The sequence below is a fragment of the Zootoca vivipara genome, chromosome 12, assembly GCF_963506605.1.
Source record: "Zootoca vivipara chromosome 12, rZooViv1.1, whole genome shotgun sequence".
NCBI classification, from domain to species: Eukaryota; Metazoa; Chordata; class Lepidosauria; order Squamata; family Lacertidae; genus Zootoca; species Zootoca vivipara.
Genome location: NC_083287.1, coordinates 5,823,131 through 5,837,103, shown reverse-complemented (window position 1 = coordinate 5,837,103; position 13,973 = coordinate 5,823,131). Strand labels below are relative to the sequence as shown.

The 13,973-nt window shown below is 49.3% G+C and overlaps 1 protein-coding gene across 2 annotated transcripts in view; it reads right to left on the bottom strand.

Moving 5' to 3' along the window:
- The window catches only part of AMPH (amphiphysin), a 92,026-nt gene that overhangs the window by 33,250 nt on the left and 44,803 nt on the right, over positions 1-13,973 (bottom strand). For both annotated transcript variants that reach the window (XM_035129246.2, XM_060280563.1), the window contains exons 4-5: positions 13,110-13,204; positions 7,754-7,849 (exon numbers count right to left, since the gene is read on the bottom strand). In XM_035129246.2, the coding sequence (XP_034985137.2) occupies positions 7,754-7,849; positions 13,110-13,204 (191 nt within the window). The remainder of the gene's footprint in view (positions 1-7,753; positions 7,850-13,109; positions 13,205-13,973) is intronic.

Sequence of the window (13,973 nt, the reverse complement as noted above, 5' to 3'; positions counted from 1 at the left end):
GCATTCTAGAACATACTGCCACAAAACTTCAAAGAGCTACCCTGAGCCTAATCTTGCCCTATGTATATTAATCAACAAAGTGAATATTCTGTCAAAGTCAATAGATTTAGATGGCTGCTCTGCGCTAAGCAATAACCATCAAATCCCATTTTGACATATGTTTGTGGCTTAGTTAATTAATATAGTAGCCTGACACCAGCCCCAGTTGGGCCTCGCATTAAAGAGATCAGGATTCTGTTTGGAATCTGTTTTTCCACAAATAGGCCATTAACTGCTACAATAATGTATTATCAGTAGGACCCCTTTCTACAGAGAGAGAGAGAAATCAATACAGCAATACAGAGAGAAATATACAAAAGTATAACAGAAGGAAGCAGAAGAAGAGATTAGAAAACAATTCCAAAAAATAAGCCCAAGTACCATGTTGGGAGCTGTCAGAAAACAGAGAGTAAAGGTCTTTAATTTGCAGCGTTTTCCACATTCTCTAAACTTGCAGCCTGGGTTCAATAAGGAGACTTCACAGGAAAGACAAGGCACTCAACAAGTGAAACAAAACTCCACGTATACCAATCCATACGGCAAAAACTAACACTGATGTCACACAGATGCATAGCTGTCAAGTTTCCCCCTTTCTCACGAGGAAGTCTACTCAGCATAAGGGAATTCCCTTTAAAAAAGGGGAGAACTTGACAGCTATGCACAGATGTCAAACACATGAGAAATGTATTTTCTAGTACCAAAATCAGTTCCACTGAAGTCCTTCAGGAAAACTTTGAAAATGAACTAATTTTTTTTGCTAATCCAGACGGGCCTCTCACACCAGCCCTGCCGGCACTACAAGATGAAGTGTCCAAGAGTCCTACTCTACCTAGGGCAGGGCTATGTTTGAAGTCTTATTTGGAGGAGTTTTCCATTTGAAGGGCTTTCTGGTCCAAGTCTGGTTAAAAAATAAGGAAGGGGGGAGATCAGGGCCCTTGAATTTCCTCTCAATAGTATCTGGAGAGTGTGCCCTTAGCTCACTTCGGTCACTGTCTTCCCTACTACAGGGAGATGTATTGTATTTCCATGTAAATTACAGCAATTAGTTTCAAATTTAATGAAAAAGGTTGTCCTTTTTTGGTGATATGTAAGCTGTCACCATGCTTTGATATCAATTTCCAAGCCCCCATCCATGGGCCCACTGGTGAGATCACGTAGGTTGGCAGGCCTGGAGGACTGCATCTCTCCGCCAGGGGCCTCACACTTTTGCGATTGTGGAAATCCTATTTAAGCCTTTAAATAGGCTTAAAAGACCCATTTGTTTAGAACAGCCCCTGTTGTTTTTTAAAAGAGTATTTGTTGGATAAAGAAGGAGCATTTGTTGTATTACGCTGCCTTGTGAGCTTTGAGCCTTAAAAAAAGTGCTGCCTAAAATGCCTTAAATAAAACAAAAATAATCAACAAGCATTGCTTGATAGACCTAGATAACTGAAGAGATTGGGGGGGGGAGCTAATTGTGTTTAGTGCACCCCACTACATGAAAGAAGCACCCACCTTTCACAACAGCCTTCCAAAGATGAGCCTGTATGTAATCCAGATTACAGCATGCCACCAATAAAGCAAAACTACCCCAGGTATCTATAGCTTTGACCCAGATCAATTTTTAGTTTTTATGGCTTGAATAAAAACCGTGAGCTACTTACCGGTAGAAGTGGCTCACAGGGGCAGAAAGGTAGTGTGAGGGACAGGGGATATCGCGAAGTCCCTCCCCTCCTGAGTTCAAGCCCGTCCCCGAGCAAAGGGGAAAGCAGGGAGAGTTCCGATTCCAGTGGGGAAGCAGGAAGTCGTGTCCGAGGCTCAGGCAAGGTAGAGGAGCCAGGGTCCCAGGTGGGACAGGAAGGGGCAAGCAAGGGGGGAAGACCCATCCCTCCAACTCCAGAATTACGCAGGAAGAGGAGGGGCAAGAGGATGGGTCTGCCAAAGCTTTTGTGTTGGAGAAAGACGCGCCAAAAGCCATTAGGAGGTTCTGAAACAGACTGACAACATCGCTCCGTGTAAATAGCAATGACTTGAGCACTGTAAATACGCAGCACCAATAAAAGAATAAAATGCAGAGCTGCGTAGCGTCGTTACTCTGAAGTAGTCCACTCCGGCCACTGTGACAGCAACCTCCTAATCATTTTTGGGCTACTTCGGAGTTGCCGGGATGAGCGTGTCCGAGGCGGAGAAGTGGCGGCAGATCGCTGAGCAAGCCCAGCTAGAACTGCAACAGCTGTCGATGCAGGCGCAGGGAGAATTGAAGGCAGCTAAAGAGGAGACTAAGAAGGTCCAGGACGACCGGCTACAACTTGCGGAACAGGTGAGAGAGCTCCAGGAAAAAGAGCAGCATTTAAGGGCGGTGGCGGTAGACCTCCAAAACAAGCTGGATGCAGAGAAAAACAAGGCGGGAGGGGCTCCCCAAGTCCAAGTGCTGCCAGGAAGGAGAGCAGGGACCCTTGTAAGCAAGTTCAATGGAGACCCGAAGGAGTTTCAGGGCTTTGAGACTGAGATCGTGTATGCTCTTGAGCTGCACCAGAATGAGTTCCCCGATGATGAGCACAGAGTAGCGTTTATTGTGGAACATCTCACCGGAGCAGCCAGGGAGTGGCTAAGACCATTAATCGCAACCAAGAATCCTTGCATGAAAAATGTCCAACAATTTCTAGAAGGTTTGAGGACGATGTATTCGTCCGATAGTCATTTGGACCAGACTAAGGAGGAACTGCATAATTTACGCCAAGGAAATATGACAGTTCGCGCATATTGGGCGAAATTCACCATGCTGGTGCACAGACTGGGGTGGGTTTTGGATTCGCCTCCCATGCAAGCTGCGTTTTACTTGGGTTTGAGCGAGGAGGTGAAGGATGAACTCTCGAGAGGTCCAAAGCCCAGTACTATGGATCAACTGAGCAAAGCAGCTCTGGCGGTGGGGGTGAGGCAGGAATCCCGGTGGAACGACAAGCAAGCGACGCGCGCAAAGCGGGCTTGGTTCCCACGGTCGCAGGAGAAGCCACTCCCTCAACAACCCTTTCAGGCCACGCCTGGAGCCACCCAGGACCAGGAGCCCATGCAGATTGATAGCGCGCGCGCGCGGGCTTTTCAAACCCCAGCGGCGCCAAGGCGCAAGGAGGGAAGGGGCGGGAATTGCTTTCTCTGCAACTCACCCCAGCATCTCGTCAGAGACTGCCCACATCGCAGGGAGTGGCAAGGAAAGGCGGGAACGGTGGTGCCCTCCCCCACTGACGCAGCACCACAGCAGGGAAACGGGAAAGCCTGGCTGCAGGAGACAAGGGGCAGCAGCCAGGCACAGTCAGCAGACAACAGCCCCAGCCCGCCCACCCGCACAGAGAGGTGCAGAGCCAGCCCACCCCTCCCAGAGCAGGAGTGGTTCTAGAAGTGACGCTAACGCTCCCAAATGGCTATCCCCTGACGGTCCTCGCCTTAATTGACAGTGGGGCGTCCGCCAACTTCTTCTCGAGAAGCTTTGCAGAAGAGCACCAAATCCAGCTTTTGCAGTTGGATTTTCCTCTGCACGTAGCAACCATTGACGGCAGGGAGCTGCTGGGAGGGGCCATCACACATCAAACCCCCCCCATGAGAATGACGGTGGGAAGGCACTCAGAGACACTGGCGTTCAACGTCACCACCATCTCAGACCCCCCCATCGTCTTGGGCATGAGCTGGCTGGCGCGCCACGACCCCTCCATCAGTTGGCACCAGAGGTGCATCACGTTTGGGTCAGACTTTTGTCTGGAACATTGCATGCAGCACCAACCAGGGGAGGGGCCTCCGATAGCCACGGTGGCCACCATGCATATCAAAGGGGGTGAGGCAATACCCAAGCAGTACTGGGACCTGCAGGAGGTCTTCAGCGAAGCGGAGTCCGACCACCTACCCCCGCACAGGCCTTTTGACTGCCAGATCAACCTGGTGCCAGGGGCGACGATACCCCCAGCCAAGCTGTACGCCATGTCAGACCAGGAGCTGGAGGATCTGCGCGCTTTCATCGACAAGAACCTCAAGCGGGGGTTCATAAGGGAAAGCAAGGCAGCAGGGGGCAGCCCGGTCTTCTGGGTGGACAAGAAAGACACGCAACAGCGCCGTCTTGTGGTGGACTTTAGACGGCTGAATTCGGTGACAGAGCCCGTGGCTTTCCCCATGCCCAGAGTGGATGATCTCCTGACAGCGGCACGCAGGGGCAAGATTTTCACCAAGCTGGACCTAAGGGGGGCGTACAACTTGATCAGGATCCGGGAAGGAGATGAATGGAAAACCACGATGTTCACGCCTCTGGGCTCTTTTGAATATCTGGTGATGCCCTTCGGTTTGCAAGGGGGCTCAGCATGCTTCCAGGCCTTCATGCACCACGTCCTGGGGTCCCTCCTCTTCAGGAAATGCTTGGTCTTCCTAGATGACATCCTTATCTACTCGAATGACCCAGTGCAGCATGTGAAAGATGTCAGAGAGGTGTTGCAACGCCTGAAGGAGAACCACCTGTATGTGAAGCTGGAGAAGTGCAAGTTTCACACCAAAGAGGTGGACTTCCTGGGCTACAAGCTGTCGGACAAGGGGCTGGCGATGGACAAGGACAAGGTGCAGGCCATCCTGGACTGGCACAGCCCCAGGACGCGCAAAGATGCCCAACGCCTACTAGGCTTCGCTAACTTCTACAGGAAGTTCATCAAGAACTTCTCTCGCGTTACGGCTCCCATCACGGACTGCCTGAGAGGCAAGCAGAAGTTCAAGTGGACACCAGAGGCGCAAGCAGCGTTCGAAAGCCTCAAGAGAGTGTTCGCCTCAGACCAAAACCTGTTCCATGTGGTGCAGGACGCGCCCCTACGCATTGAGACTGATGCTTCTGAAAAAGCTGTGGGCGCAATTTTGTTGCAACTGGACGCCAACAGGGAGTGGAGACCCTGTGCCTTCTTCTCCAGGAAGCTGACACAGCCTGAACGCAACTACACAGTGTTTGATAGGGAACTTCTTGCGATCTACGCTGCGTTCCAGCACTGGCGACACTTCCTGGTGGGCGCGAAGCACCCCATCCAGGTGTGCACAGACCACAAGAACCTGGAGTTCTGGAGAACTGCCAGGGTGCTCAACCAGCGGCAGATACGGTGGGCAGAGTTCTTCTCGAACTTCAACTTCTCCATCCACTACATCCCGGGGGAGCAGAATGTCAGGGCGGATGCCCTCTCCCGCAAGCCAGAGTACATGGAGGAGGAGGCGCCACCAGCCCCAAGGCACATTTTCCCCCCGTCGGCATGGTCCTGCGGAGCAGCTGTGGTGAGCGAGGCAGAACTCACAGCACTGACGGCAGCGGATGAATTTGCCAACCGCATCTTCAGAGAACTGAGAGGGGGGAGGGAGCAGGCAAAAGACTTTGCAGTACGCAGAGGGCTGCTTTTCTACAAGGGTGCGCTGTACCTACCCACCACCCAGCTTCGACGTACGGTCCTCAAGCAGATGCACGACAACCCTACAGCGGGGCATTTTGGAAGGGACAAAACCGCTCACCTAGTCATGAGGCACTTCTGGTGGCCAGGGGTGCGGGAAGATGTTCGAGACTATGTAAGGGGCTGTACCACCTGCCAGCGGGCGAAGGTGGTCAGAGCAGCGCCACCAGGGTTGCTGGAGCCCTTAGCCACACCACACAGGCCGTGGGAAGTGGTGTCCATGGACTTCATCACAGATCTGCCTTCGTCCAGGGGTAAGACTGCAGTGTTGGTGGTGGTGGACCTTATGTCCAAAATGTGTCACTTTATACCGTGTGCCAGGGCAGTCTCGGCAGAAGAGACAGCCAAACTGTTTGTTGATCACATTTTCAGACTGCATGGATTACCTTTAAGGGTTATTTCGGATCGTGGCCGCCAATTTGTTTCCAGGTTCTGGCGGCGGCTCATGAACCTCCTGCAGGTGGAGGTCAGCTTGTCGACGGCTAGACACCCGCAGACCAACGGACAAGCGGAGAGGGTCAACGCCATTCTGCAGCAGTACCTGAGATGCTACGTCAGCCAGCGGCAAACGGACTGGGTGGATCGCTTGCCACTAGCAGAATTTGCCTACAACAATGCAGTGCACGTCTCCACAGGGGTGTCGCCCTTTAAGGCCAATTACGGGCGCGACCTCAGATCTTTCCCAGAGAGGGAGAGGGAGGAGGAGGAGGAGGAGGGCCCACAGGCTGAGGATTGGGCAGAGGAACTGGAGACGGTGCACCAGCAGCTCAGAGAACACTTGGAGAGGGCCAAGGAAGCGTACAAAAAGGGGGCAGATCGCCACAGGCGACAAGGGGAGGTCATCAGGGTGGGGGACAAGGTGTGGTTGTCCTCGGAGGGCCTTCCCACCAGAGGGAGGTGCAAAAAGCTGGCACCCAAAAGGCTGGGCCCCTTCACGGTCACGCAACAGGTAAACCCGGTGGCATACAGGCTGGCACTGCCAGAGGACATGAGGGTGCATCCAGTGTTTCATAGATCGCTGCTGTCGCCGTACAGGGAAAGCAGCAGGCTCCGAGACAGCGAACAAACCCCCGAGGGAGGGGGGGAGAGGGAAGGCAGGGAGCAACTCAATGAGGCCACGGCCATCCTGGATTCAAGGTGGGGGGTGGGGGGACTGGAGTACCTCATGGCATGGGAGGATGCTCCACCGTCCCAGAATGAATGGGTCCCAGCCACTCAGATACAGGAGGAATTCTTGGTGGAAGAATTTCACGCCCTCTTTCCCCACAGACCCAAGCCCTGGCACATGGAAAGGGAGGGGGAGGAGGAGGAGGCACGGGAGAGCAGCTCACCATGGCGCTGGGAAGCGGAGTTTAAGGAACCAGAGGATGAGGTATGGGTGTCACCGAGATCCACCCAGTCAGAGGAAGGAGCAGATTGGCAGAACGTTTTTACCCCCACCAGCTCTGACGCCACGGACTTTTTGGGATTCCCGTCCGCCCAGGCGGAAGGGGGGGGCTCGCAGGACTGGGGGGAGGTATTCACACCAACGGGCTCGGAGAGCACTGAGTTCTTAGGCTTCCAGTCGTCACCGACACATGGGGGGGGCCTGGGGAGGGGTGAAGGAGAGCTTGGGAGGGGGGTGGATGTGAGGGACAGGGGATATCGCGAAGTCCCTCCCCTCCTGAGTTCAAGCCCGTCCCCGAGCAAAGGGGAAAGCAGGGAGAGTTCCGATTCCAGTGGGGAAGCAGGAAGTCGTGTCCGAGGCTCAGGCAAGGTAGAGGAGCCAGGGTCCCAGGTGGGACAGGAAGGGGCAAGCAAGGGGGGAAGACCCATCCCTCCAACTCCAGAATTACGCAGGAAGAGGAGGGGCAAGAGGATGGGTCTGCCAAAGCTTTTGTGTTGGAGAAAGACGCGCCAAAAGCCATTAGGAGGTTCTGAAACAGACTGACAACATCGCTCCGTGTAAATAGCAATGACTTGAGCACTGTAAATACGCAGCACCAATAAAAGAATAAAATGCAGAGCTGCGTAGCGTCGTTACTCTGAAGTAGTCCACTCCGGCCACTGTGACAGGTAGGAATACTGTGACAGTGTTCCCTTCCACCCTTTTTTGACATGGAAGGGTCACAGGAAGGAAAATATGTATGTGGATGCGGATATATGGGGCTCTGACCGACACTCATGTTATGTTGTATTTGTAGTGGTGAATATGCACACAGCTGCAGACATTCCTTCCTCAACCACAATCCTGCTATTGTCAACCATGTGAACTAGCCCTTGTTGAGACCTTACAGTACCTTTATATCAGGAAACTGTCCCAGGTATGTATCTAAGGTCAACAAGGACCCGTCTACGAGCTTTTGGTGGAAATCTTCCCAAAGTACATCACATTTCTGTAGAGAGGAAAGAAACAGGGCGAGAATACAACAGAAAGCAATTGACACCAGTAATCAAAATAAGAATGTTAATATTGGGGGGGGGGAAGGGCATTACAAATCAAATACATCCTTAGTCACTTTGGATTTCATGGAATGTACTTCTTTGGCAGTGTATTTAAGATGCTCAAACTATACAGGATGCTTCGCACACTGCTTTTTCTTACACGTACTTGATGACAACACAGAGGAGGCAAATACCCACCCCCTTTGCCATGCATGGAACAAACGTTCAAACTTGGTATTTATCTTGACTGGCGGAAATCTGCCCCAACCAGAATTCAGACTGGAAAGCGAGGTTCCTGTTGAATGGGCCCAGGACCCACCACATTCCAGCAGGTTCTGGTTCTGTTCCAGAAGCAGCAGGCAAGGTGAAGCTTGAGGCCACCCCCAGACGGCCTGCATGCAATGACTAGCCCAGATATCTCCATGCTTATGAAAAAAGACTAATTTAGCCTTCCCAAATCCAGAGTCATGCTAGCTCTCTAGTCTCTCAACATGTAGAACCACTAGACCTTACTGTGCATGTCCAAGCTGCACTTACCTTCCAAGTTCCGGACTGCAGAATCCGGGACCGGCAGCCATTTGACACCGGAAGTTGCGTTGATGTAACTTCCGGTGTCGCTTTGCCCTTCTATGGGCACCAAAAATGGCCGCCGCCGGCTTCGAAAGTCGCTTGTACGCATGTCAGGAAGTGTGCCGACACAACTTCCGGTGTCGCTCCGCCCATCTATGGGCACCAAAAATGGCTGCCGCCAACACCGGAGGTTACGTCTATGCACTTCCGGACATGCGTAGATGCGACTTTTGAAGCTGGCGGCGGCCATTTTTGGTGCCCATAGAAGGGCAAATCGGAAAGGAAAAAAATGGCCGCTGGCAGGAGAAAATAACAGAGAAAAACGGGAGACGAAGTGATACGGGGGACCACCGGGAAAGGGTAAGTAAAAAAGGGGGGTTGCCCGGGGAAAACGGGAGACTTGGCAGCTATGAAGCTGCATTGTATTCAGACTTTCACAATCTATGCCATAGTTCAGGAGGAGCTATACAAACCTACCGTATTATTAGCTGTGGTCAAATATCTGGAGAACCAAACAGTTCATCCCTAGTGCCTAATGCAACAAATTGTGTGTCCGTGCACATGAATGTGTACATGCATCCGTCTTTCTTTCCCACTTCTAGGACCGAATTTAATTAGAAACTAGATGATATAAAGTATGGCAGACCATTAGTTTTCAACACTAACCTAAAAAGAAAAATCAAATGCAAGATTAAAATTGCACTTCAGAACATTATCTTTATCTGTTTTTTCATGAGGATGTAGACATTCTCTGCTGTCGCACGGCGTTTGGATCTGAGCCACTGCCACATCAGCCGATAAAGAAGACAATTCTTTTGCATAAACTCTGCAGCTTAGTCCTTTGTGAAACCCTCAGGGGAAACACTCACTGGTGCTCTCATGTCCACAAGCCTCTTAGCACTGATGGGATGCACCAGAGACAACAGGGCTGTGACATGGCAGATAAAAATAGCATTTTCAATTAAATTTAAAATTTGCAGATGCTGCTCAAATAAAAGGTCCTTTTCAAAATGCTGCCTAAAATTCAGCCTGTGACCCTCCTGGATTGCAATTGGGAAAAGACAAAGGAACGAATGGGTAATGGAGTGAGATCGTGAAGGGTGGACAGTTTATCTGAAAGCGTAGCACCAGTAGGAAAGGAAGAGAATAGGTTTTGTTGTTGGCTGGATTGCAATGTGGGGACGCGGGTGGCGCTGTGGTTTAAACCACTGAGCCTAGCTTAGGGCTTGCCGATCGAAAAGTCGGCGGTTCGAATCCCTGCGGCGGAGTGAGCTCCCGTTGCTCGGTCCCAGCTCCAGCCCACCTAACAGTTCAAAAGCATGAAGTACAAGTAGATCAATAGGTATTGCTACAGCGGGAAGGTAAACAGCGTTTCTGTGTGCTGCTCTGGTTCGCCAGAAGTGGCTTAGTCATGCTGGCCACATGACCCAGAAAAACTCTGCAGACAAACGCCGGCTCCCTCGGCCTGTAAAGCGAGATGAGCGCCACAACCCCAGAGTCGTTCGCAACTGGACTTAATTGTCAGAGGTCCCTTTACCCTTTACCTCTTTTAGATTGCAATGTAAATTTACAACCCCAAGTAGAAATGGATAGCTTTTTAGGTAGAACCAAAAGGGATCTGTAGCACTGAAGGTGGGCAAGGGAAAAATATGTTTGGGAACAGTAGTCTTTGGGTATAGAGTCTCAGATCTAGGATTCACAATCAAGCATCATCAGAGTATAATTATAATATTTGGCATTCATTAGCGGTGTGCCGCTGCTCGCTCTACTTGCCAACCTCTGCCATTCCACCCACATCAACCCCTTCCCATCCCTTGCAAGCATCTTCCTCCTGCCACACATTGCAACTTTTAAGCACCCTTTTAAGATCCTTTCATACCCATGCTTTCATTCGTTCATCTTCAGACTCCACCCATGCCTCCAGCTCCCTCCTTTATTGCAACCCCCTTTGCACCCCCATTTTCACCTTCACTACTTGAGCACAAAGTGACTAGACAGCAGGCTGAATATGGGGAGCAAAGGAGAGAAAAGCAGGGGGTAATAAAACCAAGACTTTGTGCCCATTCTACGGGATGGATGGTGATACTGAGAGGTCAATACAATTAAATAAAATATAAGGGTTGTCCAGGAGACTCTGTAGGGTGTTTATGTGATTCCTTCCAAGTGACCTTGATATTTGTTGCAGGGAAGACTACTTGTTTATTCAGGAAAAGGCATTCAGTCCTGTTAATTTACAGGGAACTTCCAAGATTTTGATTTATGTAGAACTTGTCTCTGTAAAATGATGGAAAACCACAGAGATTGGGGCTAATGTGCTCTGATCTAGTAATCGGTGCCACTCCGAGCACCACTGTGATTAAACATTGTACTGTAGTGGAATTTATTTCCTCAGCAACGATTAATAGATTGTAGTAGTAATAACTCACGGCTGACAATTAAAGCAGGAGACAAGCTCCAAATGAGCTGAACTCTGTGGCATTCGCCATCCACTATGGCCTTTGCTTATAGTACAAACCACACCTCAGAGTTGCTAGAAAATAGACTTCAAGGTTACTGTTTGCATCAGGAATGCAGAGAGGGGAAGAGGAGAAATCGGAATTGCTGTACTGCAGGGGCTCTTAATCTTTTACACAGTGAGGATTTTTTTCCCTCCTCCCTGTCTGCATAGGCTGGTTTTGGAAATTAAGATTTGTTGCAGACCTTAGTGTGAGTGTACTATAGTGGCCAAAACATGAGAGCCAATGTTGCGTAGTGGTTTGTGTTGGACAGGGGAGAGCCAGGATCAAATCCCCGCTCAGCCAGGAAGCTCACTGGGTGAACTTGGGACAGTTCACAATCTCTCAGCCTAGCCTACTTCACAGGGTTGTTGGGAGAATAAAATGGGGGAAAGGTGAGAACTGTGTATGGCACATTGAGCTCCTTGGAGGAAAGGTGGAGGAGTATAAATGTAATAAATAAAATGAATGAATGAATGTTGGGGAATACTTTATTCACATTTTATTCTTTTTTAAATAGAAATTAGATCCTGTCTTTGCTACAAGCAGCTCTGCCATTCATGGTTCTCCCTGACCCGTTTTATCCTCTTAACAACACCAGACTTAGTCTGATACTTTAACCATTACACAAACAGGCATCTACTTTGAACTCCTTGGCTGCCCTTAAAGTAAAGGTAAAGGTAAAGGACCCCTGACAGTTAAGTCCAGTCACAAATGACTCTGGGGTTGCGGCACTCATCTCGCTTTACTGGCTGAGGGAGCCGGCGTACAGCTTCCAGGTCACATGGCCAGCATGACAAAGCCCCTTCTGGCGAACCAGAGCAGCGCACGGAAATGCCGTTTACCTTCCCGCTGTAGGGGGAACCTATTTATCTACAGTACTTGCATTTTGACGTGCTTTCGAACTGCTAGGTTGGCAGGAGCTGGGACCGAGCAACGGGAGCTCACCCCGTTGTGGGGATTCGAACCGCCAACCTTCCGATCGACAAGCCCTAGGCTCTGTGGTTTAGACCACAGCACCACCCGCTGCCCTTAGGCCCAAACTAATCTATCCCTCCAGCCTCATGTCTACAATATGGGAATAATCAATTGACCTATTGACTTTGCCTTTGTCTTCACCTGAAGGAAAGTAGTGCCCAACCTGCTGATAACAGAATAAATGATGCAAGGAGGGAGCTGCAGTCCAAGATAGGAAAAGAGGTGGTAAGGGAAAATTTAGCTACTTTAAATGAATTCAAATCTCCAAGGCCTGATGAGTTGTATCCAACGGTACTAAAGGAGCTTGTGGATGTAATATCAGAGCCTCTGTCTATAATCTTTGAAAATTCTTAAACAACAAGTGAGGTCTCTGCAGACTGAAGGTGGGCAAATGTTATCCCCATCTTTAAAAAGGAAGGAAAAGAAGACCTGGGTAACTACCAACCAGCCAGCTTGATGTCAATATGAGGAAAGGTCCTAGAAGAGTTAATTAAACAGTTGGCCTGTGAGCACTTAGAAAAGGATGCTGTGATTACTAAGACCCAGCATAGGTCTCTCAAAAACAAGTCACACCAAACAAATCTCTTCTTCTTTTGATAGCTTTACAAACTTGGTGGATCAGGGGAATGCTGTGGACATCGTGTATCCTAATTTCAGTAAGACGAAGTCCCCCATGGACAAGTTTACTGTTAAATGGATTTGTAACTGGTTGACTGACCAACTCCAAAAAGTGCTTGCTAATGGTTCCTCATCATCTCACTAAACATCAGGAAAGACTTTCTGATGATAAGAGCTGTTTGCCAGTGGAATTGGCAGAAGGTGATGGACTCTCCCTCATTTGAGGTTTTTAAGCAGAGGTTGGATGGCCATCTGTCATGGATGCTTTAGTTGGGATTCCTGCATTGTAGGGCATTGGAATAGATCACCCTCAGGGTCCCTTCCAACTCTATGATTCTATGAAAATGATTTGGCCCTACTGCAACTAGCTAGATGTTCGGTTTAAACAGTTATTTTGGAAATGGGTGGGATCAGTGATAACCAACTATCATCTTGATTTCATTCATCATTAGGTGTATTTTTCCGGGTATTTTATTATGTTGTTAGCCACCTTCGGGCTTCTCCTTAGACAGAATGGTAGAGCTATAAGGTTAAATAAATAAATTCTTACCTCTCCAACCACTTTTATATCTTCCCGGCCATACCAGTCAGGCTCGTATACTTCATGTAGAGACTCTGTAAGTTTCTTTGAAGCCTCTTGCATGCCTGAAATTTATGAGCACAGAGAACCCATTGTTGACAACCGCTGATGTCACAAATGGACTATGATTTCATCTAGCTTAGCAACTGCCTTTGCTGAAGTCAATAACCATGTGAATTTTGTATATATGGAATAAGGTTAAAGATCAACCTCTGATTAACATTCATTTCTGTAAATCATCATCATTATCACAGTTCATCATAAATTTCTACTAAAATTAGCAATAGTTAGTAAAAAATAAACTGATGTGGGTTTTTATTTGTTCCCTCCCTAATCTTTAACATTTCTAGTGTATGTCTTTTGCCTTAAAAAGTGTGGTGTAGTGGTTAGGAGCAGTAGACTCGTAATCTGGGGAACCGGGCTCGCGTCTCCACTCCTCCACATGCAGCTGCTGGGTGACCTTGGGCTAGTCACACTTCTCTGAAGTCTCTCAGCCCCACTCACCTCACAGAGTGTTCGTTGTGGGGGAGGAAGGGAAAGGAGAATGTTAGCCGCTTTGAGACTCCTTCAGGTAGTGATAAAGCGGGATATGAAATCCAAACTCTTCTTAAAAACTGTCTCAAGAGAAAATGAGTCAGCTTTGATAAAAATTTCACTTCTTTTAAACAATCCCCCTCCCCCGTTTTTACAGGAAACTTTACTGAGTTTGATGTTTTGTGGGTTGCGAGTGTGGAGACTTCAGATGATCTCCTCAAGACCTGCTTATAATCAGGGAGCAGAAATGGGGGACCAGGGTAAAACCAATAGCTACCAGTAACAGAGCACTAGAAAGGA